The following is a 25,862-nucleotide window of genomic DNA, read 5'->3' as shown; positions in this document are numbered from 1 at the left end:
TTCGCTATTGCTGGACATGTTGTTCATGTTAGTGACCCCATGGGTCTCCCAAAAGTCAGCCTTTAACATTCCAGAATTTTTACTGTGCATCTGTTGCTGGCGTCTTGCCTCCCACCCACACAGGCTCAGCCTAACGAAATGGAGTTTCTGCTAGTGCAGTAAGTGCATCAAGATGAAGTCATACTATGAGAAGGTCGCAAAGCTGGCTTTGCAGCGAGTTTGTGTGCACATTTGTTAGAGAAAACAGCACACGGGCGTGGAATCTGAAACATAATTTCTAGATGGTATTTCTTACATATCTTTTCATGTTATGTGTTCCAGATGGGCTTTATACAACTCAACGAGGACTTCATATTCATTGAGCCATTCAATGATACAATGGCCATCCTAGGTCACCCACACCGTTTATACAGGCAAAAAAGGTCCACAGAGGGAAAAGTCAGGGAGAAGCCAGCTCTTCACAACCATCCCTGCGGTGTCATTTCAGGTAACGCATCCTGAAAAGATTTACGCCAATGTGTCCTAGAAAAGGAGTTTTGAAGCATTCTGTCTCCACCTCTCTACTTCCCCTTCTCCCAGTGTGCACTCATCCTCCATACCCTCGATCTCTTGATTTATTTGTTATTAAAATGGAATCTCATTTGCATAATGGCAATTGGATATGTCCATGGTAGGTGTATTATTTGTGTTTATGTTTATTGTTTGTGAGGTAATGTACTTGAATAGCAAAAGATGGAAATTCAACCACTCTTCAAAGATCAGCATATGACCTCTGCTCTGCCATGCTCTGCCATGCGCAGTCACTCTGGGAAGTCTGTCTTACAGACTGCTTTATACCGCACTGGAGTATGAATAACTGACAGAGTCCCAGACTTCTGAATGAATAGCGTGTGCTCAGAGCCTTACGTAGTCCACCTCCAGGAGAACTGCATGGATTTTGCTTCTCTGTGATTAGAAGCATCCTCTGTGTTCCTTGAAACTCATCTAAATGCCGTCTTGGAAGATCAGTATCAGAACTAGAAGGGAAGTAAAACCATTTTCATTTAATTCATTCTCTGCATCAGAATACAGGCTCTTTTTAGAAGCTCACAAACATTCCAGCCATCGCATTCCCATCATGTTCATTCTGCAAGTTCCCTGGAATAGTAACGTGGCTCTTTTGCTTGCTTTCCTATGAGCTTTACACAGAAATCTGTGATATTTTCAAGAACAGGAAGAGGGGCGAAGGGGTGCCATCGTCAACATTAGAATACAGTCTTCCCCTAAGACAGGTCTTTTAGACATGTAATGCAGCCGTCTCAGTGAGTAGTCACTTACTAGAGAAATATTTTGATTAAAATGCGAGAAGGTATGAATTTCAGAAGGATTTTCAATGTGACGGGTTTCAAATTAGACTTACAGGCTTGCATTTAAGTGATAATGTAGCTGACGGACAGGATATGAATTCTAACATTGACTGCAGTATTTGAGGCTAGCTTTACGGAAGTGTGACAGCAAGTAGTATTTGCAGAGCCCACAGCTCTCAGGGGTGTTCAGTTTAGAGAAAAAATAGGATGTGCCTTGTGTAGGATGTATTTCTTTAATATCAATCATAAATTCTACTTTTTTTCTGGGAAAGCTCATCCTATACATGAAAAGATCTTCAATGGTTTGCTGAGACTATGTTGACATCTGATTCAGTGAACCAGAGAAGACCATGTTGTGGAAGACAAGGCCTCTTTCCTATTTTAGGAATTTTAAATTAAAAAAAAAAGGTGAAGAGCCAAACCAAAGAACATTATGGAGGAAGGAAGAACCTGCTTAGTGTCTGAAACTAAAAATGATAGCATTAACTCAGAGGTTGTCTGTTTAAGACGATGGCTCTTGAGTTATCCTGAAAATCTGAACTGTATAGCTTCTACATCCTGATGAGCTCCCACCTATAACTCCCCATGTTAACTAAGGCTTTGTGGGACATTTTTAACTGTGACAAACACACTAGAGAGTCCTTGTGTTAGTAGGTTAATAAAGTGTAAATGCATGATTCATATTTGGCAAACATTATTCCCAATGTTTCTGATATACATTACATAGTACATATAATATGCATAATGCATTATCTTATTTGGATAAAAGACTTGCCTGTAAGGACAGGAAGCTGTCAGCAATCAGAGGATTTGTTGAGCTCACCTATATCGAGGAGTTCCATGTTGGCTATTTCAAAATTAGCCACATATGAGATGTATTTATTTTATTTCACTCATGAATCTACCGTTGCTGTTTTCTTTGCCCTTTGAGCCTACACATTAGCACAATAGTATGACTTAGGTTTGCATAAGGTTTCAATAGTCTTACAAGATAGAATTTTAAAATTTCTTCCCGCTTGGTCTCTGTAGTTCTCCTTTGCATCATGCAGATGTCATAGGTGGCGTATATGTCTTTGCATTGAGTATATGAATTATTTTTTCACAGACACTTTTCGACTCTTAGTATGACATTTTGTGTGCTTTTTAAAGTTTTTTGAGAACTTCATATATGAGCTCTATATTTACATAATTTCTCCATATTTTCTCCCTTCCAACTCTTCCCCTATCCCTCCTCAACTTCATGGCCTTTTCTGCTTAGTGAAATTAAAAAATTTAAAAAATAAATTAAAAACAACCAGATAGCTCACAATGTTGTAGAGCTAACTGACAAAATTCCTATTTCTAAAAGGTGAATAGTATATTGTTTTAAAAATGAGCCAATCAAAAATTATATTGTACAATGGTAAGTATGATGAGAATCTCAGTTCATACCATTCCTCAAAGTGTAGAACTGGATGAAAGAAATGCTGTGCACAAGCTAAGACAATGAACTGTGAGGTCAGGGGTCAGGCTGCCTGTTTTCACACCACCAGGTTACACGTTTTAAGTGTGTGAACCTGGGGAACATATCTCTCTAAAGGTTCATTTGCAGCATGCAAATTGGGACAGGATACCTGAACCGTATCGTTCTTCTCAGAATTAAATGTGACTACATGGGAAAATGAAAAACTTATGCATAGTTTTTTTTGAGATATTAATGGGGCAAGAACATTTTGGGCATAAGAGACAAAATACAGGAACGTGTAAAGGCTTAAGAAAGAATCGGCCAAGGGGACTGACGCCAAATGTCTGTATCTGATGCTCTCCAGTCCTGGAGAAGTAGTTGTGCACTGGATCATGATGGCACCCACGTGCTCTTCAAGTGACACCGTCAATTTATCTATTTATTTATCTTTAAAGATTTATTTATTTTTATGTGCATTGGTGTTTTGGGCTGCATTGTATGTCTGTGTGAGGTTGCCGGATCCCGTGGGACTGGAGTTACAGACAGTTCTGAACTGCCATGTGAGTGCTGGGAATTGAACCTAGGTCCTTTGGAAGAGCAGTCAGCGTTCTTAACTACTGAGCCATCTCCACAGCTTGACATCGTCAATTTATCATTGATTAACATTGGAGAGTAAATTTATTGTCGTGCCTAGACTCTGTAAGAAAAACTGGACATTTACGGGATTGAAAATCAAAGTCTGAGCTGGATAAAGAGATCATTTCTACTCTTAGAGCTTATTTAACCAGGCCACTGTTGAAACCGTGAATATACTTCCTCCAGCACTGTCAGGGTTGGCAGGTGATAAGAAGGCACACGTTTTGTACTTTTCTGCATATTATCAAGTTCCTTCTGTAATGGGAAGTGTGTAACAAGAGCAGCTGTGCATATGGCAATGTGCATAAGTCCAGAAAAGCATCTGAAGATTTTGGAAATGAGTAATGATCTAAACAAAGTTGTAGAGAGTAACATCTTCAAAAGAACAAATATAAAAAAAAAAGGTTGCTGCAATGTGAATGGCTTCCACACACAATTGCTAGGTTGTAAGAGGGACTCTACCATGGAGTTGAATTATTAAGAAGCATAGAGTGTTCCACATAGTTTATTTAAGTGCAACATGCAAAAAGAAACAGAGGAAGCTGACAAATTATATGGGATTCTCACTGTCTGGGAAAGCAAATGGTCTCCCAATCCACACAGGGAAGAAGCCCTCTTGGCCCATGCTCAGTCTCCACTTCTTGTTTCAGTCTCTGAGTCTCTTGCAGCTCTGTCTCTGCTGAGTGTCTTCTATATTTATCTACTGGTATAGAGACATTTTCCAGGAAGGCCATGTTTGCATTTTATCTTAATTTCGCTTACTTTATGGGGTTGGTAGAAGTCAAATTGTGAGTTCAACTTCAGATGAATTAGTTACAAATTCTGTCTCTACTTCAGCTTCTGTCCTGACCTCCAGATATATACCAGCTCCTACTCATTTTTATTTAAAATGGTGTAAAGAGTCTTAATAAATTATAATAGTTTAATACCATTTTCTTTCCTTGTACTAAAATTTTAATCTTAACACTAATTATGTGGGTTTTTTTGCTGTAATTGAAATTGATTTATTATGAATTCTAGAAAGTTTTTCAAAGCCTTTAATTAAATATCCTTTATGGTAATTATTAATATTTTTAATGCAAGGTTGTGAAAAATGCTGTTTTGATGCATTTTATGATTAGGAGCCCAGGAGAGAAATTGAGCAAAACAGATAGCACCAATCAAAGCTGAGTGGCTTCCCTTCATAGTCAGAAATAATGATGTCTCTTTTGAAAAGAGAGTCAAAACCAGAGCCATAGCACACAGCTTGTTAGCACACAGCTTGTTAGCACACAGTTTGCTATCAGCGAAGAGCCAGTGGTGAAAGAAAAGCATCCCACTGTGGAGAGGAGAGGAATGGTCTTACTTTTCTGGGTTTATTTGAACTGAAAAAGCTTTAAAGGATTACATAAAAGTTTGTTGTCCCAGGAAAAGCTAGAATGCTTGGTTTAACTCAGAGACAATTTGTTAAAAAAGGATTTGAGTAATCATCTCTTCACGTTCATCTTCAATGTTCCAAACCCCTAAATTTCCTTACAGGGCTACCTATAGGCCATGAAAGCACATCTTTGCATACACTGGGAATCCTTAAATTTTGGCAGGTTTTATGTGAGGGAAGCACTTTATCCTCTTGTTCTCTTGGTGATGGATACAGACAACCAAGAGAGCAGATGAGATGGAGGAGCCAGCTTGTTCTTTTTTCAGCTGCCCAGACTTCCGGAAAAAATCACACAGAAACCATATTAATTAAATCACCGCTTGGCCCATTAGCTCTAGCTTCTTATTGGCTAACTCTTACTTCTTAATTTAACCCATCTCCATTAATCTATGCATCACCACGAGGTCGTGGCCTACCAGCAAAGTTTCTGTCTCTGTTGACAGCTCCATGGCTTCTCTCTCACTTCACCTTCCTCCTCCCAGCACTGAGTTTAGTTTTCCCCACCTAGCCCTGCTCTACCTTATCACAGACTCAAAGACAGTTTCTTTATTAACAAATGATATTCACAACATACAGAAGGGGAATCCCACATCACAGATACATCATAGATAAGGATGTTCATAATGAGTACTTCACAAGAGGCACCGTCTAAAGGACAGTGAGAAACCCCTGTAATGGTTCCAGGGAGGCTCTAAGCTTCTATAATAAATACTAAGGGTTCAAATTAGATAGCAGTTTGTATCCCCCAACATCTTACAGTTCAGAAGTTTTCAGAGAGTGAGGGCAAGAGAGTAAATATAATCTGTGACATCATGCGGCGGCCCCTTACCTCTTCCTATGCCCTACTGCTGTGTTATTCCCTGTCAATTCTAGCCTACTGGGGTAGAACTGAGAGAAAGAAGGACCAGTAATCTTGTTTTAAAGATAATCTAGGAATCACATACACCATTTGTCCTCATGTTCTGCCATTGAACAGTTAGCTGGATAGTCACACAGTTGCACATTAGGCGGAACAATGCTTGTGGATTGCTGGGAAGAGAGTGGATGCCTACAGGCAGTCAATTATCTTTGCTACAGCAACATCCCGAAAATCAATGAAAGGGTCACAACCGCAGAAAGAGAAAATGTAGAGAGACGTCCACAGTGAACGATGCTCCTTGTTTTAGTTATTAGATATTTCCACGCACACCTGTCGCTGTAGTGAATGAATGCCTCACAGCACACGATGTTCCTCATTTCCTCTAGTGATGATAAAAATATGAGAACACATGCAACTTTTCGTAACCCAGTTATTAGCTATTGACTCTGGAAAGATAAGTCTTCGGAAATAAACTTGAAGAAATTTCTCGCAGTTAAGACCTGCTGTAAGGTGGATTTGAGTCTATAACTACAGGTAGAATTTACACCACAGTTGGAAAAACCACACAGTTAATTTTTAAGTGTCTTATACAAGAAAACAATATTGAACATAACTTCTATTCTTGTCCGTCCGTTGGGGCTTTGTCATTCATTTCTAACACTCTTTTGAGTGCATAAATTCTAATCTTACCAACAAATTCTCTTCCACGTGCCCACTTTTGTTCTTGCCACTTTGCATTGCCTTCTTAGATGTTGCCATGCTCACTTTCAGTACATAGAGGGCATTTACTTTTATTTTTGTAATATATTCATTTATTTAGTCAAGTGACTTTATATGATATTCAGGTGGAGCTTGTTTTATTAAGTAAATATTTAAATTTCTATTATTACAAGAAAGAAGAAAACCAGTCATAATGCAGACAGCTAAAACCAGAGCTGTTGCCAGCTATTGTCTTGGCATCTATTACAGTTTAGATCTCAGGGCTTACTTGAGTGTCTAGAAAGTAATAATAGAGGGAATTTAGGAGGTCAAATAATTCAAGATATAAACGAATCCTGAAACTGTGCAAATGTTAGAGATAATAGATGGTTAGGAAGATAGAGTCATAGAGGCAAGCTGAAACCATGGCACCTACTATGAGTAAGAACTTTTACTATAAATCAGCTAGATAAATAGAAAAGGTGAGAACAACTCTCTTGAACCCACACAAAGTTAGACATCCAATAAATGCCTTCCATTCAACCAAACCTTTTTCTTCCCATTTCTAGAGTGTCCACAATTTGTGGAAAAGAAATTTGGAAAAAAAGTTGATCAACATGGAAAAGGCATTCTATGAAGGAAAGAACATCAGTTTAGATTATTGTGAGAGAAGCAATAACTGATTTAGTCAAGGCTACAGAGATGATTATATAGCCACTGGGATTTATTAAAATTTATTAAATGATACATGTAAACATCTACATATCTATGTCATGTCAATATACCTCAGTGCAGCTGCTAAATATAAACATCACTGTAGTAGCATATGAACACATGTGGTTACACAGTGTTGCACATGAACAACCACAGAAATGAATACAGGAAACATCTGTACCACACGTACATCCCAGTTGTGTGCTGTCTAACTCCAGGACTTTCCAGTCTGCCAAATGGCCTCAAACTACCTTTCTTTTTTTTAAAAAAAAAATTGGTTTCTTTTTACAGCATAGCATGAGTTTTGAGATCCATCCATAGATACATATTTTAGCAATATTTTTCCATTTTACTTAGTGTTCTATTGATTCTCATTAAATAAATCCACCAAAATTAGATCTATTATACTGTTGATGGCCTATGTGATCTATTCAGAACAGCGCTGTTCTGAATAAGCACATACTTTATGTACAATTCTGATGAAAGTATTTGAGAAATGACCATTGCATATGCACAATTTCATGTTTGGAGACCAAGCTAATCAGCTTTTCAGTGTGCTCATTCCAAGTTGAACACGAGTATCTTTTGTATTGTTGATTGTGATGTCAATACAATCTTTGGGTGTATGAAGGAAAACACCCAAATTCAATCAGCCATTTTTCCTGGCTGTTGCATATGTGACTGCTTTAAATATCCACCGCATACATGTGGATGTTCAGTTATCCTGCATTCCTATCAACAGTCAATGTTATAGGTCCTTTAATTTTAATCACTGTAGGGACTTTGATTCATTTCCATTTGCTTTTGGGTTTTCATGTTGCCAAACTTGGTTGATGCTTATCTTATACATAAATTAGAGATTTAGAGGGTTTTGTTGTTGTTTTTTTGCTTTTGTTTTTGTGACCAACAACAGTTCACATCTGTTGTCTGTGTTTTTGTTTGGTATATTAAATTAGAATTATTCTTCATTTGCATAATCTGAAAATAAATAGTTAATGTCTTTTTACACATTGGGTCATTTTTTTCACTGTGTCTGGTATTATTTCATAAGCATGAGTGACTAATATTTCATGGTTAAACTTATAAAATGACCATGTTTTCATTTGTCACTTTAATTGAGGAACATTTGAGGAATTGTCATCACTTGAAGGTCTAACTTTTATACACATGATGGGAGGTGGAGTCAAAGCCTTGCATCTCATTCATGATGATTTAGTAATCAGAACAACTGTCCGTGATATGCACAACAATAGTTTTAGGTACTTTTTACAAGCAGACCTTTCTTTTGTAATCAGGGTAAAGAAAAAGTCACTTTTTGTTTATTATATTGCATATCAACTCTTTGTTAGAAATTTTGCTGGTGTGATTTTTAGATGCATAATCCATCAATAACTCTAGGTAGAAATTACATTAAAATTCACTTTAAGGTGGGGAAACCGAGGAGGCCTGGGAGACGAAAGTACTTTAATATAGCAGAATTGACATCTCCCGAGTACTGTGAGATTCCATCTTGGAGGGCTTCACCTATGTTACTTTCTATCATGAACGATCACTATATTATATTCTCTGAGAAATTAATTTCTCTATTCCAGATAAAGGAAGACAAAGGTCTAAAAAACCAGGAGAGAACAGAAGAGAAAAACGGTATTCATACAAATTGCCCCAAGAATACAACATCGAGACTGTAGTGGTTGCAGATCCGGCAATGGTTTCCTACCATGGAGCAGATGCAGCCAGGAGATTCATCCTAACCATCTTAAATATGGTAGGTGAACCTCAACGTGAATTAAAAGGTTTTCAAGAGAGTTCTAAGTAGATTCCAATCTAAAGAAGTCATTTGTTTTGTGGCACTGTGTTTTGACACCAAAGTTTCAAATTCTTTAAAATTTGACTCTTCCCTTTCTTTCACTAATTATGAGTAGAAATTTACTAATTCACTAATTATGGTTTGTTGTCTTAAGCACGTCAGATTGATTTGTCTCCAGGGCAACAGCAAGCAGCTCTCCAAACTTTGCTTTGTTTTAAAACCTTTGCTGTTAATTTTGAGATAGCAAAACTCTTCATTTTATTTTTCTTTCATTTTTTTCCTTTCTCTGCTTCTGCCTTTATTTTCTATCTTTGAAAGACATCACTGATAGTAGAGCCATGTTGTAGTCTTGGTTTATGTGCATGGTTCTAACACAGATGTTGTAAAATAATTACAGGGTGAAATAAAAATGAATTTTGTCAACCCGCTTAACTCAAGAATGTATGCAATTTTAAATAGCAAGTATGATTCCAGTTGGTGAGCAGAACCTAATATGTTGTAGGCAAAATCCAAGTAGGCTGACTTCCAGGAAGCTAAGTATGATTGCCATCTTCTGTGGTGCAGAAGAAAGTTTGTGTCTACTGTGTTGTGTTGACATATTTTGGGGGGCAAACTTTTTCCAAGAAAAAAAATCAGAAATACTAGTGAAGAGTGTTTTTTTTTCAGAAGAGAAAACAGAACTATGGACTGAGTATATTTTAGTGTCCATTGGCCGTTGTCCCCTAGTGGACTGTTTGTCTTACTTTAGATCCATCTACCGTTCCTCATCTATATTCTGAGACTCTACTAGCCTTGTTCTCTGCCAGTCTGACAGCCAGAATGTAGTCTCATTCCTGTAGTAAGAGCTAAAGAAACACAACTTTGCTTTGTCAGCCATATGTTTTGTAATACATACTAAATAAATTTTAAGAGAAAAAACATAAAAATAAGAATGATATTTAACATCAAAAATTTGTGTTGCCTACTAGTTTTTAACATAAAGTTTTTGTATTAAGTTGAAATTTTTTCCATGTTTGGCCTTGAACAAAAGTTGTCATGTTTTTCTTTCATTTTAAGAGTTTTTTAATAGCAATTTTTATTTGCTTTTAGGTTTTTAACCTTTTCCAACACAAGAGTCTGGGCGTGCAAGTCAGCCTTCGTGTGATAAAGCTTATTCTGCTCCATGAAACACCAGTAAGAGAGTTTTGAGTTTTTATTCAATTAAGTGGGCGTGAAATTGTGCTCAGGAACTTTTAAGTGGAGAGAATTTTAAGGATATTCTTTTATTGACTCAAAATCCAAAAATATCCACTGAATCACTTAAAGTATACATAAAAACTGGCCTTTGGTTTGGGTTAATCCCTCGATTTTATTTGAAAAATGGAATGTTCTTAGTTTCCAAGGATCCCAACAGCAAACCTTAACTTTCCAAAATGTAATTTTAAGTTATTTTAAAAGACAGCTTTCTTCTATTATTTAAACATATGTGTTGAAGGTGTTTTCTTATCTGTTTTGCAACTGAAATGGAGAACAGTCTGTGGCATTGTTCTGACTAATTAAAAAATAATTAAAGAAAAACTGTTTTCATAAATTACAGAATTTAGTCTATTTCCCAAGTCGGAAATATCAGATGTTTAAGTGTTCCATAATGCCTCTTGGTTTCCATGGTAACTTTAGAAAGATTATGTAATTATTACACCTTCACAAATTTCAACTTTTTTGTGTGTTTAATGCTGTGTTTTGTGTGATATCAGGATAAATTAAGACTAATTGCCTTCCATGTTCTAACTAATGTCAGAGTCTGCAGTCTGGGAAGTTTCCTTAGGATCAATGAATTGATTAATTAGGTTTATCTGAGAACAATATGTCTGAAAAATGAAAGCGGCCTCTGTTGCAGGCAGATCTGTATATTGGGCACCACGGGGAGAAAATGCTGGAGAGTTTTTGTAAGTGGCAGCATGAAGAATTTGGCCGGAAGAACGATATACATTTAGAGATGTCGACAAGCTGGGGAGAAGACGGTGCTTCGGTGGATGCAGCAATCCTTATAACAAGGTAACATTTCCAAAGCCACTTCAGTTGTGTTCTTAATTCAGCATCTCTGCTGCTAATCACGTCCATTCCTCAGTACAGCTCTTGTTCCAGGATTTCTGGGCATAATGATTTTAGTATTCTCCCTTCATTGATCACTGATTTCTCAGAAGTTTAATGTTACATCGATACTCTGTTGACAGAATATCCTTCAGTTATCTTAAAAATCGTACTCACAATTGCTGGTATCAAAGATACAACACCGATGAGAGTATCTTTAAACCTAGAGGATTTTGGTAGAAACTAAATACTATGAGGAGATACTATATGTTGGTCAGCCATCACCATACTAAGGTAACTTCTTAAGTAGATTTCAGTAATTTATAGTTTTTCTAGGTCCATCTGAGAAGAGATTTTTCTGATGTATCTAATTAACTGCACTGTGTAGTGAATGTATTTAGAATAAATATTTGTGATGCAGGAGTAAGGATACTTATAGCTTTAAAAACATGGCATTGTGCACAACAATATGTCCTGTGTCTGTTCTCTGTATTAACAATTGTCGGTAATATTGCTTTGCTGCCAAGCAAAAACTAACAAAACATTCATTACGTGCCAGCAATTTAATCTAAGGTCATCAAACCTATCAAAATTTCATAACATATCAGTGACAACAATATAACATGACTTGTCTGAAAAAAACCTGTGGAACTAGTGATATTTTCTTATTAACTATACTCAACAATTCTAGCAATAAACCTTTGTAAAATAAAAACTGTATTCAAGAACATGAGTGGACTTCCACTTGCAGCTGAGTGCGTGTAACTGATACTGAACTTGTATGCCAAATTGGCACGAAACGTGAAAATTTAGGTGGCAACAGTTTGAAGCCTTTGGAATATAATCTTTAAAAGAAGGAAAATGTACTAGGGACCCACAGTTAACCCTGCTCTGTGTTGGAGGACAGTTTCTCAGCTGATAGGTCAGGATCTCAGTTGATCCCCAGGGTACTCCTGAAAATACCAAAGACAGAACCCTTTGCTCTGGATTTCAGATATTTATTTATTTTATTTTATTTTTTTAATTAATTTATTTATTAAAGATTTCTGTCTCTTCCCCCTCACCGCCTCCCATTTCCCTCCTCCTCCCCCAATTTGCCCCCCCATCAGCCCGAAGAGTAATCAGGGTTCCCTGCTCTGTGGGAAGTCCAAGGAACCCCCACCTCCATCCAGGTCTAGTAAGTTGAGCATCCAAACTGCCTAGGCTCCCACAAAGCCAGTACGTGCAGTAGGATCAGAAACCCATTGCTATTGTTCTTGATTTCAGATATTTAAAACAGCGCTGATAGTTGGACGAGTCAGTCTACAAGTGTGAGGCCGTTTTGATCCTTTTCAGCACTCTTGGTATTTATCTAAGATACTCAGAAAGGCTGTGTTATCAGCATGACAGTCTAAGGGGATCTGTTCTGACCCAGCTCAGTCTTTGCTGGTTAGTAGAGACTGATTTACAGGACCTTGAGTTTCTTCTCAGGCTTTTGATAGATTCTCCATTAGGGGTGGGAGGATAAGAAAAACAAACACAAAAAGAAAACAACCCCTCCATACTTTCTTTTATATGATTTGTCTTGCCTGTGGTGTCTCTTCACAGCACTAGAACAGAGGCTAAGACATGCACATGTCTTTAAATAAAATACAGAGTAAATCTTGAAAGCAATTAAAAACCCAAATTTGCTCTTTGAAAATCAGCTGTCTGGAAACAGATTGACATAACTGTGAGTGACAAATTCTTAAGAAACTCTGCAATGTCATTCAACAGTGAAAAGATAATCTATTCCCTAAGTGATGCTTAGATCCACTCTACAAAAAAAAAAAAAAAGAAAAAAAAAGAATGACAACATTCCTCAACTACTTACGTAATGTTAATTAGCGTAAGACCCTAGACTTGGGCATGAAAGGTACAAGGGAGGTGCTTGAGTGTAAAGCAGAAGAAAATCTTTGTGAGCAGTGGAGGACAATGACTTTCTAAAAACAAGAATAGGAACAAACCGCAAACTACTCGCATTGATTTTCTCCTTTCTCTTGCTGTCACAAAATGCATGGTGCACCTGGTAGGGTAGTGAGGTGACCTGGAAAGAGTTCTGGGACCGAATATGATCAAAACACACTCCTGCCTTTTGTGTTGTACAAATATTTGTTTGTGTGAATGTCGTACAAAACTCTCAAAGAACTAATACAAATTGAAAAAGATATACTATACTAAGAAACACAAAACCACCCACTTTGGACTTTTTTATAATTGTTTTTATTGAGTTATATATTTTTCTCCACTCCCTTTCCTTTCTTTCCCCTACCCTTCAGCCCTCTCCCATGGTTTCCATGCTCTCAATTTATTCAGGAGATCTTGTTGTTGTTTTTTCCTACTTTCCATGTAGATTAGATCCATATATGTTTCTCTTAGGGTCCTGTTTGTTGTCTAGGTTCTCTGGGTTGCGAATTGCAGGCTGGTTTTTCTTTGCTTTATGTCTAAAAGCCATTTATGCGGGAATACATATGATATTTGTCTTTCTGGGTTTGGGTTACCTCACTCAAAATGATGTTTTCTAGACCCACTGATTTGCCTTCAAATTTAAAGGTGTCATATTTTTTTTTCTTCTCTGAGTACTCCATTGTGTAAATGTATCCACATCTTTCTTACTCATTCTTCAGTCGGGGTGCATTTAAATTGTTTCCAGGTTCTGGCTATGACAAACAATGCTGCTATGAACATAGTTGAGCACATGTCTTTGTGGTATGATTGAGCATCCTTTGGGTATATACCCAAAAGTGGTATTGCTGGGTCTTGAGGAAGGTTGTTTCCTAATTTTCTGAGAAATCACCATACTGATTTCCAAAGCAGCTGTACCAGTTTCCACTCCCACCAGTAATACAGGAGTGTTCCCTTTACCCCACATCCTGTCCAGCATAAGTTGTCATCAGTGTTTTTGATCTTGGCCATTCTTACAGGTGTTAGAGGACACTTTCCGTGTCAGCTGGAAAGGCAGCCACATAGTATAGCTCCAGCCTCCAGGTCACTTGTATTTAGTGTCCATGTAAATCTGTTTGAAATTTATTTTGTTTGAAACCTCTACCAGTGTGGCATTCATTCTAACAGCCAGAGGAAAGCATGCCACTCTTTTTCTGTTCATTCAGAGGGAGGATCCTAAAAGTGTTCCAATTTATTTGATTTATTCTTTATAGAAATTGTTAATGTGGTACTCTTTGAGAAGTTTCCTACAAATATCCTTATCTATGACACTGAGCATGTGTCAATACTTTTACATTACTAAAGTACTTGTTCTGTCGATGGTATACACACTTACGCTCTTCCTGGGGGCTTTCGGGCTGTTTTCTCTCACCCAGCTGTGAGGCAAGGCTTGTACGGAGGATCCGTATCTCTGCTGCTTGTTCTACACTGCTGAAAACCAGAGCACTAATGAGAAAGATTTAGTCCTAAATGACCTCCAACTATCCGGTCAGAAATAACTAAATGAGTGTTTGTGTGATCTGAAGGAATGTTTCATTGCTTAAATAGTGTAAAATAATGCTGATCAGACCTTTAATTTGTAAGAAAGCTATGAAAAAAAGAAGAAAAGTTGAGCATCAGGGATCCCTTATTCTTACTCATATTTGTCAGCTCCATTTAAAACCGAGTTTCTATTGAATGTTTCTCTTAGACAATTGCTAAATGTTGTGGGCTATGTGGACACGTCACCAGGAAGAAATTGTAGCTCAGGGATTAATCTTGGTCTCAGCTCCAAGGCATAGTGCTCTTATAAGTTTGAACCTATCTGAGGTAATATGTTTGTTAAGTTGTTCTGTGTGATAAAATGAAGTAAATAATTTACAGCTGACCTAGTGCTGTGGCCTCATGGCAACAGGAACGCGAGAAAGCTTCTCCCATGCGTCATCGCTAGAATTTCTCAGCATAATTGTCACATTTCTCTCTGATTTATAGAGAGAGCTTAAATCTCTGGCTCTGGAAAACAGCCTTGTTTAAAATTTAATTTTCATAATAATTTTTGCCTTTCACGTTTATTTAAATGATTCCGGTTTATCTGCAATCCTTCTCAAAATTAATTTCAAATGAGTGCCATTGGCAAGAAAGATAGAAAATTTAATAAAACAGAGATGGCAAAAGTATCTTGATTTAATAAAAATCACAGAATCATTTCTGAATGAATCATTTATAGGTATATCCCAGGGCACTGTAAAACTTTACAATGAGATTTATTCTCCGATGCATCTTCATTCCTGGAAATTAAAGACTATTTTTTTCAATATAAATCAGAACTTAAACAGAATTTATTGGTCTTCTCAGTTTAGACTAAGCGTATCATTTCCACAAACTCACATAATGAAATTCTCTGAGGCCGATTTCACAAACACCAAGTCAACATGAGCCAAAATGTGAATTTGAGACCGCTGGAACACAGGTCTAGACTGCAAAGAAATTCTCTTCTCCACAACACACACACACACACAAATCTTGAAACATCTTGAAATTAGTAATATATTACTTTGGTCATCTGCAAAAACATGTCTGACCAATGAAGATTAAGAACCCCAGAGTCATGTGAGGTCAAATGCTGTTGACAGCTTAGTCTTCAACTGTAATGGTGATGCTTCCAGCGGTTTTGGTAGAAGCACATTTTAGATTCTATATAAAAGTACGCTTTATTATTTCTTTGTTTTACTAAGTGAACAGAAATTGGCTGTTCAAAGTCTCTTGGCGCCCTTCAAAACAAACAGTGCATTTATCCTAGTTCTATAATATTGTTTACTTAAAGATGAAGACCTTTGATTCACATTATGTAAATCAGATAGCTCTATTGCAGCCTTATGTGCCTTGATACGATACACTATATATTTAGGGGAAAAAAGCACATAAACCTGTTCCTCCTCCATCTAAGGATACTTTGCGCTCCATGACTTGGGTCCTGGGGTTGACTGTATTTTATGTGGCTCTTAAATTTGCCATAATAACATAATATTTGGTTTTATTTGTTTGGTGTGTTTTATTTTCTGCTTGTTTGATGGCAATAGAATTTTTTTAAAAAATAGAACTGTCTGTTATTTAATTCATACAAAACCACCTTAGGCTTCTTGCTTATCGATTCTCAGCATTACAGAGGTGCATCATGCTTCCTAGACTCTAGAGGAGCCCGTTTCATTTACCACCATGGCATTTCATAGATTCAGATAAAGAACACGTGAGCGTGATATTTCATTGGAGCCTACTGGTTTTTCTCTCTGCAGAAGCATAGGAAAGTATTCCATTACAACATATGTAAATACACCTCAATTTTAACCAATACTCAGCGTGTACAATTTGGTATTATGTCTCCGTGAAAAACCGATTTCTGTAGCTATCTATGTTGCATGCTTTTTATTTTTTCTCGTTGATTTATTTACTGTGTATATGGCAGCCACCCTTTCCTAAGACCATTGATCTACAGTTTTGTTCATACCCTGGATCCATTTAATTACTTGGACATACTTTTTTTTTTGCCCTTATCATTTGGAATTGGTTCAAAATGTAGATATTGAATTTGTCTGGGTTGAGCACCACACGAAGCAGGTCTGAAGTGGCTAAGAGACGTTCACAGTGTCCATAATCACCAAAGAATCAGGCGTGAGGAAAGACACTGAAGGGGGCATGATGGGAATTTCATCCTCTGATGTAGATCATTAAAAGTCATTAGCCACCTGTTAGTCTAGTCTTACCTTTACACACTCTGAAAAGGCTAGATTCATCCTGGAAACCATGTTTTGTTTCTAGTTTTTTCCTTTTGTTTATTTAAGTACCACCGTATCTCATTGTGTCATTTACTCATCCTGCTCCCTTCTTTCCCTCCCATGTAGCCCTTTTTAACCCCCTAATTTACAAGGTCTCCTCTTCGTTAACTATTGACATTCATATACTAATTTATATTTTATGATATACATATATATATATATATATATATATATACACACACACACACACACACACAAATTAAACTTGCTAAGCCTGTCCTGCGTTGCCTTCACACATAGGTTTCTAGGGCTGATGATGTAGCTATACTACATCTCCTCCACCCATGGTTCAGTCAACATCAGGAAAAGGAGATGGAAAGATTGTACGAGCCAAGGGACCAGGGTGTCTGTTGTGAGATTGTACCTTCTAGAGATGATAAACTGCACACCTGATGTTCCAATAACGTGGATGCCTAAAAAAAACCAGATCAGTTCCAACAGCAGTTGACAACCCAACACATGAGGGACAGCTCTTGTTTAGAAGCTTAGAATGTTATGAGCAAAATATGTGAGGAAACAAAAGACGTTCCCTGGAGAACAATGCTAATGCGGGGCTTTAAGATTTAACTTAAGGCTGTCAAGGAAACATTCAGTTTTATGTAATCCTCTAATTATAGCCCTAGAAATACATGTTTTAGATGAAAGCAATCTTGTTTTGCCTAGAGGACAAGTTTTTCAGTTCTTTTGTTTTTGTTTGTGTTTGTCTTCTTTCATTGTCTGTTAAAGGGGCTGTTAGAGCTTGACCTTGGGGAAGTTTAGCTGCAGTTGTAACTTGCACAAGATATCATTTTGTGTCTTCACTGACTTCTGACTTTGTAGTGTGATGTCCGATGATCTTTTTCTTGATGAAAATCATAGGCATGGGAACTCTCAGAGCAAATATGTAATCAGATTATTTAGTTCATCGATGTTTGCTTTCTGTTCTTTGCTATTTCTTTTTAACAACTAAAAATGAATTTTACTTTGTGACATTAATTCAGTTGGTATAATAGACTTTAAGGCATATTCCTAAGAGCCAGCCTTAAGTATCCAGAAAAAACTAACATCCTGTTACTATTCTAAAAGCTTGGAAAATGACAGCATATGAAACAAAACCTTAAAATTTCTCTAAATCAGATACAACATTGCAATATTAGTAGTACAGAAATACATAGTAATTGGGCAACAGCATATCTTACCTCTATGTATGTCTGTTGCATTTTGCAGATGGGTCAAATCCATGACAGTCACATAAGACAATCTTTTTTCTGCACAGGTATCCTTAGCAAAAGTAGATGAAGATGTGATGTTAAATCACACCAAAACTAGGGAAAAGTTTAATGTTCAAGAGGACCTCAGTCTACCTTAGTTGAACTCAAGTGAGTTATTGGAAAGAGGAATCTCATTAATTCACCAAAGGAATTCAAGAAGAGAAATTCTTGATTTATTATGGAGAAATTTATATGATGAGTTGTATGTTTGTATTAACTTGTAACAACAAAATAACTAGTGTATTCCTAAACTTTAGGTATAATTGCATAAATTAATTCCATACTAAGTCCCCTTGTGCCTAGTATTATAAAGATGTTTAGAGTTTGAACTTTCTCATGTCAGTTAAATTCTTTCACATTACTCTTGAATTAAAGTTTATTATATGTCTGCTTCATAGAATTTTTTTGTTAGAAATTTGCCAGGAGAAAAGACAAATCATCTTATGATTGTTTATATTAAAATAATTCATCCCTATCTCATTTTAATCAGCCACTATCCATTTTGTTTTCCTCTAAACTTTTAAAAGAAAAATAATTTGCTTCAACACTAATTTTGTAATAATTTATAGTCTTCAATTGAATAAAGATAACTTTGAACAGGTGTTAAAAGTTAAGTATTTCTTCATGCTGTGATGCATACCTGCAATCCTACTTTTCAGGATGTAGAGGCAGGAGAATCATCTTGACTGGTCAGACATTTGAGCCAGGCTGGATTACATGATACTTTGTCACAAAAACAAAAGGAAGTGTTTGATTTGATCTGAGTCAATGAGAACTTATTATTGAGACATTAGTGTGGACCTTTAAAGGGTTTAATAAAAGTTTTTGCATGTTATTAAATACAATAAAATAATCCACATATGAATTTTTTGCACATTGATATTTGTTCTTCATTTGTTGTTCATTTTTGATACTTAATTTCTAACTGGCAAATTACAGATGAGTGCATTCTGTTTAATTTTGTGATCATACAGTTGGATAAATAGTAAAAAAGTGCCCCATTTTAGGATACTCATAAATTGAATTTAAGATATAAGAAGTATCTCTTATGTGCACAGATTAGCCATAAACAAAAAGGTCTGCCAAGGAGAATGTGGCTTAAGGAGGAAATGCAATTAAGTCTTGTCTGGGCAAAATAATGTCACCCTTAAATGCACAGGCTCCCATCTCCAGACATTGAATATACTACCATATATGCCTTAAAAGACTTTGTAGATGTGACTACGTTAAGGATGTTGAGAGCAGAGACTATCCTGAGTTGTCTGTGGGGCCCTATTTATTCACAGGGCATAAAAGATAGATAGAAACTTTTGGCGAAGACATTACACTGTGGCAGGATGACTGTGGCCTGGAACTCGAATTTCAGAATTTTCGTCTCTAGATTGTAAGCACAAAACTATTTACTGCTTTCAGCTTCTAAATCATGCAACTATTATAGCAGTGTTAGAAAATCAGCATATCCTTTTTAATAATAATTGTTTTAATAAAAAGATGAATGGCCAATTGCTAGGCAGGAGGATAGGTAGGGCCGGCAGGGAGAGAATGAATAGGAGGAGAAATCTAGGCTTGAAGGGGAGAATGAGAGAAGAAGGAAAGGAGAACAAGGGAGACACCTGTGGCAAGAAACCAGGCAGATACCAACCAGACATAGAGACATCAGGAAAAGAAGATAAACAGAAAGAAGGAAGGTAGAAAACCCCGACGCAAAATGAAAATAATATAAATATGTTAATTTAGGTAAAAGAGCTAGCCGGGTCAAGCATTTAAAACAAATAATAATTCTGTATGTTATGACTTGGAATCTGGCTGGTGGCCCAAAAGAAAGAGCCTGGTACAATAGTAAGTCCAAATATACAAATAATCAATAAGTTGAATGCTATACAAGAATATTATATAGCTAGTTTTACATGTTTAACCGTGTTCTATTTGCAAGAGACTCAGAAAAATGCAAGTTGAATCTAATACCAAGAAAAAATGTCCTAACAGACACATTAATGATGCGAATATTAGGGAATGGCCTAGTTTTTTCAACTTAATGTACAGAAGAGTCTCCTGTGAGGAGACCACTTCAGTCAAGGAAATACTTGCATCCTATTGGGCTATAGGCTTGTAAACATGTATGAGTGTGTTGAGGGATCAGCCCGCTGTGGGTGGTGCTGCTATTGAACAGCTGGTCCTTGGAAGAAAAAGAAAAGAGCTGAGGATGAACTGGAGGCAATCCAGTAAGCAGCATTCCTTAATGATTCTAGTCTATGCTCCTCCCTGAGTTTCTGCCCTGGCTTTCTTTAGTGATGGACTGTACTTGAGAAGTGTAAGCCAAATCAAGCCTTTCCTCCCCCAAGATGCTTTTGAGCAGTGTTTAATCATAGCAACAGAAAAGCAAACTAGAACAAGAGATAAATGTGATATTATCCAGAAATAAAACCAATAATTCAAAATAGATAAAATCCATAAAACTGAGAGTTTAATTAGTCAATAAGTTAGCTTTGAAGTGAACAAAGCAAAAATTAATAGACACTCCCATGGTAACATCAAAACCTTATAACTTTAATGGAATTTTAACATTTCTTCCTTACTAATAAATTCAAAATCAATTCTAAGTTGTTTATTTCATTAAGCAATTCTATTTCATGATATGTAATAGGGTAATCTAGTGAACATGTAAAGAAGTCTTTTTGAGAAAATAATGTATTTAAATATACAGTGAAATTTTTGAGGTCGTAGATAGTTATTAAACTGTACAGAATTCTGCTGACTCAAACAATGTGTAAATAGATAACTACTGTTAATATCAATATTATTGATGAAGTTTCACCAGTCTTTTATGCATCTTTTTGACAGTGACTTTAAAAAAAAAGCTAATTTCCAATATATCTCTACCATACCCTCTGTCTGTCTGTCTGTCTGTCTGTCTCTCTCTCTCTCTCTCTCTCTCTCTCTCTCACACACACACACACACACAGAGAGAGAGAGAGAGAGAGAGAGAGAGAGAGAGAGAGAGAGAGAGAGAGAAATGGGGACTTAACTAGGTCAGTAATCTTGAGAGTAATAGTTATAAGAACTTAAATGCTAAGAAATGGGATATTACTTATATATTAGGTACAAGAAATATGGCAATAAAGATACATCAAAAATCTCAATAATTACTATATGTCTGATATTGTTTTAATACCTTATGTGTAAAACTCCTTTAATTGCATGATAAACCTATATTTTAAATGATTGTACATTGCTATATTATTTATTCTGCACAATAAATATATAGGGCTGTGCCTCTGTGCTTTAGATGAATGCAAGACTGTTCGGTAATGTTAAGTAGTTAAGGAATGCTCTCGAACATACAGTACTGCAATCCACAGAGCCCATTTATGTAAAATGCTAAATTTTCTCATGCCCTTTTAAAAATGCTTTTCAGTGTCAAAAATGAGTTTTTGACAATCTTGGAACGAAAACGGTGGATGACTTTAAATTATATTCCTTATCTATAAACTCTCAACCTGGAAATTCCATTGTCATATGAAAGAGTGTTATAATGTTTTTCTATGGTAAAGCATTTCCCAACATCATAAACTATTTTGTGTAACAACACAATGAAATTTTTTCAGAAAAATGCCAAACAAAGCAAGCTTTTTATCTCTGAACTAGTGTCTATTAAATAGGAATATATCTCATGACTTAATCACTATTAAACTTGCATTGATCATTTTTTCAGATCTATTCCTTAATGTTAATCTGACTTATGTTAAATTCGAGGGAATAGACAGTGTGGCTAATGTCACTGTGACGATGAGTCATGATGATTGGCAGCTGTCTGAAAGAATCTATCTTTACTTTGGATTTTTACTCTCCTTTTTAGGAAAGATTTCTGTGTCCATAAGGATGAGCCATGTGATACTGTAGGTAAGTATTTGTGATAACCGTTTATCTGAGGAACATTGGAGTACTTAAATGCTTGTGTTGCTTACATATGATAAATTATTTGAGAGTGTTGACTTTGAAAAGATATTTTTGCATTGTCATGTATGTACACATATATATTGCTTCTATATGTCAAATCATGTTAACACTTCAGTTACAATTGAAACAATTTAAAGTCATACATAAACTATACACTAGAGATACTTTACATATATTTTAAGACCATTTTCATTTCTTTTTTGCCTTTTCCAAAAGATACATAAACATATTCAACAACATTTTATTTATGAGTGAATGATTCTCATCTTGCTTCCTCTGCGTCTGGCTGGTGACTTCATCTGCCTTTCCTCTTCCCAGAGTTCTCCTAGTCTAGTCACCCCACCTATACTTCCTCCCTGGCTACTGAACAATCAGCATTTTATTAAACCAATATGAATGACAAATCTTTACAGTGTACAAGAGTATTATCCCACAGTAATTTACTGTTCTATCCTTTTAACTGTGAGTTATACATATAGGATAGTTATACATATAGGATATATGTGTATATATACATATATATGTGTGCTGATTCATGCTTATTTCTTTTATACTTTAAAGTCTGTGGCTAGAGGTGTATTATATTCATTGAAAAATGCTTTAGTTTATTATTGACTATTTAAAATTTTAAATTTCTTGCTTTTGGCAAATAGTAAGTATAACCTTTTTCTATGTAAATGTTTGGGTTCTCTGTAAATTAGTGGCAAAATTAACTATTCAAAGAAGATAAAATACATTTATCCTAAATTAACACATCTAAATCTAATAACAAATTGAGTAATATTTATACTGGGATTCCTGGCTACTCACTGTAGTGGAAGAGATGATAGTAGATATTAGAAACCTCCATTCAACTTGAATAGATAATTATGAATAAAGTAGTTTAAAGTCTACAACAAGCATTCAGCATACTTGTATGAGTTTAGCCATTATGAAGTGCTAGTGGGCATTCCATGAAGATGGTCACAGAAATGCAAATGGAATAGGTTCTGAAACACAGAGGTATTCCACCCCTGGCTGTTCATTCGAACACTAATAGATACTACAGTGAGAGCTTTTGCAAATTCAATTATACTCTTTCACTTTACCTTAAGGTATGGAAATCTACCTAAGCAGCTCTTTAACCAAGTAAGGAGCTTAATTATACCAACATCCCCATACATCAGATAAAAATCTACTATGGTCAACATCCTGATTTTAGATGTGTGAGATCCTAGACAGAGAATTCTCTCAGGTATTCCTTCTCAATTTAGCCTGAGGAAAGTTCTTAGAACAAAAGCAAAAAGCAACTAAATTCTTTGCCAAAATTTCACATCACAGGACTCTCCTCTAACCCAATGGCTAATATATTTCTCCTTTGAAACCACTTGATGTGGGCCTCCAGAGTCCTCATTCCTCTCAGAATTTCAGTTTTCCAGCCTCTTACTAGAGCAACCGATGAAGCTTTGCCTAAAGCATTCAACTACTTTTCTAGTCCTAAATCCCAAGTCTTCTGTACTCCCCCAAAAAACAACACTGTCAGGGGGTTCACAACAGTGATACACTCTGGTAAGAGCTTCTGTATAGAGACTTTTTGATGTGATAAACACCCCAATCAAGGCTACTTATATAATAAAGCTTGTTTTGGCTTGTGGTTCCAGGAGGATTAGTGTCCATCACGGTGACAAAATATAGCAATAAGAGACAGGCATGGAGGCAGGAGTAAAAGTTACAGCACTCATCTTGAACCAAAAGCATGAAACAGAGAAAACAAGAAGTATTTGGTGGTTCTAGTGAGAATGGTTCATACTTTCATCTGTTTGAATATTTGGCCCCCAGCTTCTGGAATTGTTTGGGAAGGATGAAGAGATGTGACCTTGTTGGGAAGGTGTGTCAAAAGACTTGCAGCTTTCTGGCATTCCCTTTCTTGGCTTGCTGTTTGTGGATCAAGATGGAAGCTCTTAGCTGTTCCTGACACCATGCCCTGGTTTTATCATCAGAGGCTCCAATCCTCTGAAACTATAAGCCCAACTGAGTGCTTTATTTTATAATTTTTCTTGATCATGCTGTTTATTGCAAGAATAAAAAAGTAACTAAGACAAATGGCATGAGTATTTAAGCTGTCAAAGCTAGCCTCCAGTGCTATACTTCCTCCAATATTCTGAACCCTCTAAATCTCCCCAAACAGTGCCAACAGCTTAGAACCAAGGGCTCAATACAGAAGACTATAGGAGACATTGTTATTCAATTCTCCAAATGGGTTACTGAAATTGCTCATTATCACTGTGCTGGGGGTCAATTAATGATTTTAAATCTAATAGTATTTTGTTTGTTTGCTTGTTTGTTTTATGAATTTGATTATTTCTACATTTGGTACATACCTATTTACCATTTTAGTAATATTCTTGTTTTGAATTTTTCTTTAATAAGAATAAATTATCTGCCCTTAGCTCTTCTAGTTAGTATTATTTTTAAAGTCAATTTAGTTGGATGTTAGAATAATTTGTTTCTTGGTTTCATTTTCTTAGACTACTTTTTTCCAATGCTTACTGTTAAGGTGCTATCTGTCATTGGGCATGAGGTATATTTCTTACAGACAGTAAAATGATGGGTCATGCCATGTGTTCATGGATTCAGGACCATCCACTGGAGAATAAGTAACCCCTAGTGACCACTCCCCCCAAAAATAATGATTTTTACTCCAGCAGAAGAAATAAACTACCATTAATCTCATATTCTTATTTATACTTTTAGTATGTTTTGAATTGAAATAGAATTGTATTACATTTCTTTAAACCATTCCCATGTTAGACATTTCTGATAGAGTATTGACAGAGTAGTACTAGACAGTCTTTGTCTTAGAGTTTTTATGGTGTCGCAATAAAATTCCATAAACACTGTGGTTTAAAAGCAATAAAAGTCTATTTCTCAGTGTTCTGGAAAGTCCAAGGTCAAGACACCAGTATATTTGATGAAATGTTTTTCATGGCCTTTTCTCTTTCTGTCTCATGAATGGCACCTTCTAGCATGGGATTCTCTTGTCTCAACATGCCAGGATTGATGGTGCCACCATGTTTGGCTTCTTTATAGCGGTGCTAGTGATATATCTACAATGTTAGCTTAAATGATGAGCTAAAACATTAAATACTACCACAGTGCTTTACCTATTAATATAAGACTTAAAGAGATAGTGGAGAAATATCATGAGACCAATTTCTTAAATGATATTAGCCTTTAATATTTCCTTTTATAAATGACACTAGTGGTGGATTATCGATGAGTAAGTAAGATAGAAATAAACAAACAACTTGTCTTCATCCAAATCATATTCACGAAAGTTTAAAGTTGCTTTTTCATAACTGCCAAATCCTGGAAGCAACTGAAATACTCTTTAGAAAGCAAATGGGTAAGCAATCTGTGGAAAAGAGCATTATAAAAAAAAGTCATCTAGCAATGGTAAAGAAGGAGCTGTTGGTCTACATAAGTGTTTGCGAGGACCTAAAAGTGAGCTGAATGAAACAAAGACTCTTAAAAGTGACAGAGGTCACGACTACATGTCTGGGATGATGTTTTGAGGGCAAACATGGTAGCACATACGACAGATCAGATTCTGGGTTTCACTGGAGGAGCAAGCTGACTTTGTCTTCTTTAATTCTTGGCCGATGTTGGGTATTTTCTTAGGTGCTGTCCAGACATAAGTCACACATTTTTTTTTGTCTATTTTGGCAAGACGTGCTGTGGAGATAAGACTTGGACACATGATTCTAAAGAAGAAGAGTAAAGCTTGCTGTCCTTTATTTACTTCTCAAGACCTTACAGCTCAAAATTGATATTAATTTTCATTTCTACTGGAAACTGTTTAAATGCAGCTTAAACACCGAATACTGAAACATAATTAAACATCTTTCTC

At 36.2% G+C, this 25,862-nt stretch overlaps 1 protein-coding gene across 1 annotated transcript in view; it reads left to right on the top strand.

The window, feature by feature from the left end:
• Adamts19 (ADAM metallopeptidase with thrombospondin type 1 motif 19) overlaps positions 1 to 25,862 on the top strand; it is a 172,398-nt gene that overhangs the window by 40,447 nt on the left and 106,089 nt on the right. The window contains exons 3-7 of the mRNA XM_075970835.1: positions 322 to 487; positions 8,708 to 8,880; positions 10,012 to 10,095; positions 10,799 to 10,956; positions 21,873 to 21,916. Coding sequence (XP_075826950.1) covers positions 322 to 487; positions 8,708 to 8,880; positions 10,012 to 10,095; positions 10,799 to 10,956; positions 21,873 to 21,916 — 625 coding nt within the window. The remainder of the gene's footprint in view (positions 1 to 321; positions 488 to 8,707; positions 8,881 to 10,011; positions 10,096 to 10,798; positions 10,957 to 21,872; positions 21,917 to 25,862) is intronic.

This window comes from Microtus pennsylvanicus, chromosome 4 (genome assembly GCF_037038515.1).
Source record: "Microtus pennsylvanicus isolate mMicPen1 chromosome 4, mMicPen1.hap1, whole genome shotgun sequence".
In the NCBI taxonomy this organism is placed as follows: Eukaryota; Metazoa; Chordata; class Mammalia; order Rodentia; family Cricetidae; genus Microtus; species Microtus pennsylvanicus.
Note: the sequence above shows the minus strand (reverse complement) of the source record. Positions and strands in the feature narration are given on the sequence as shown.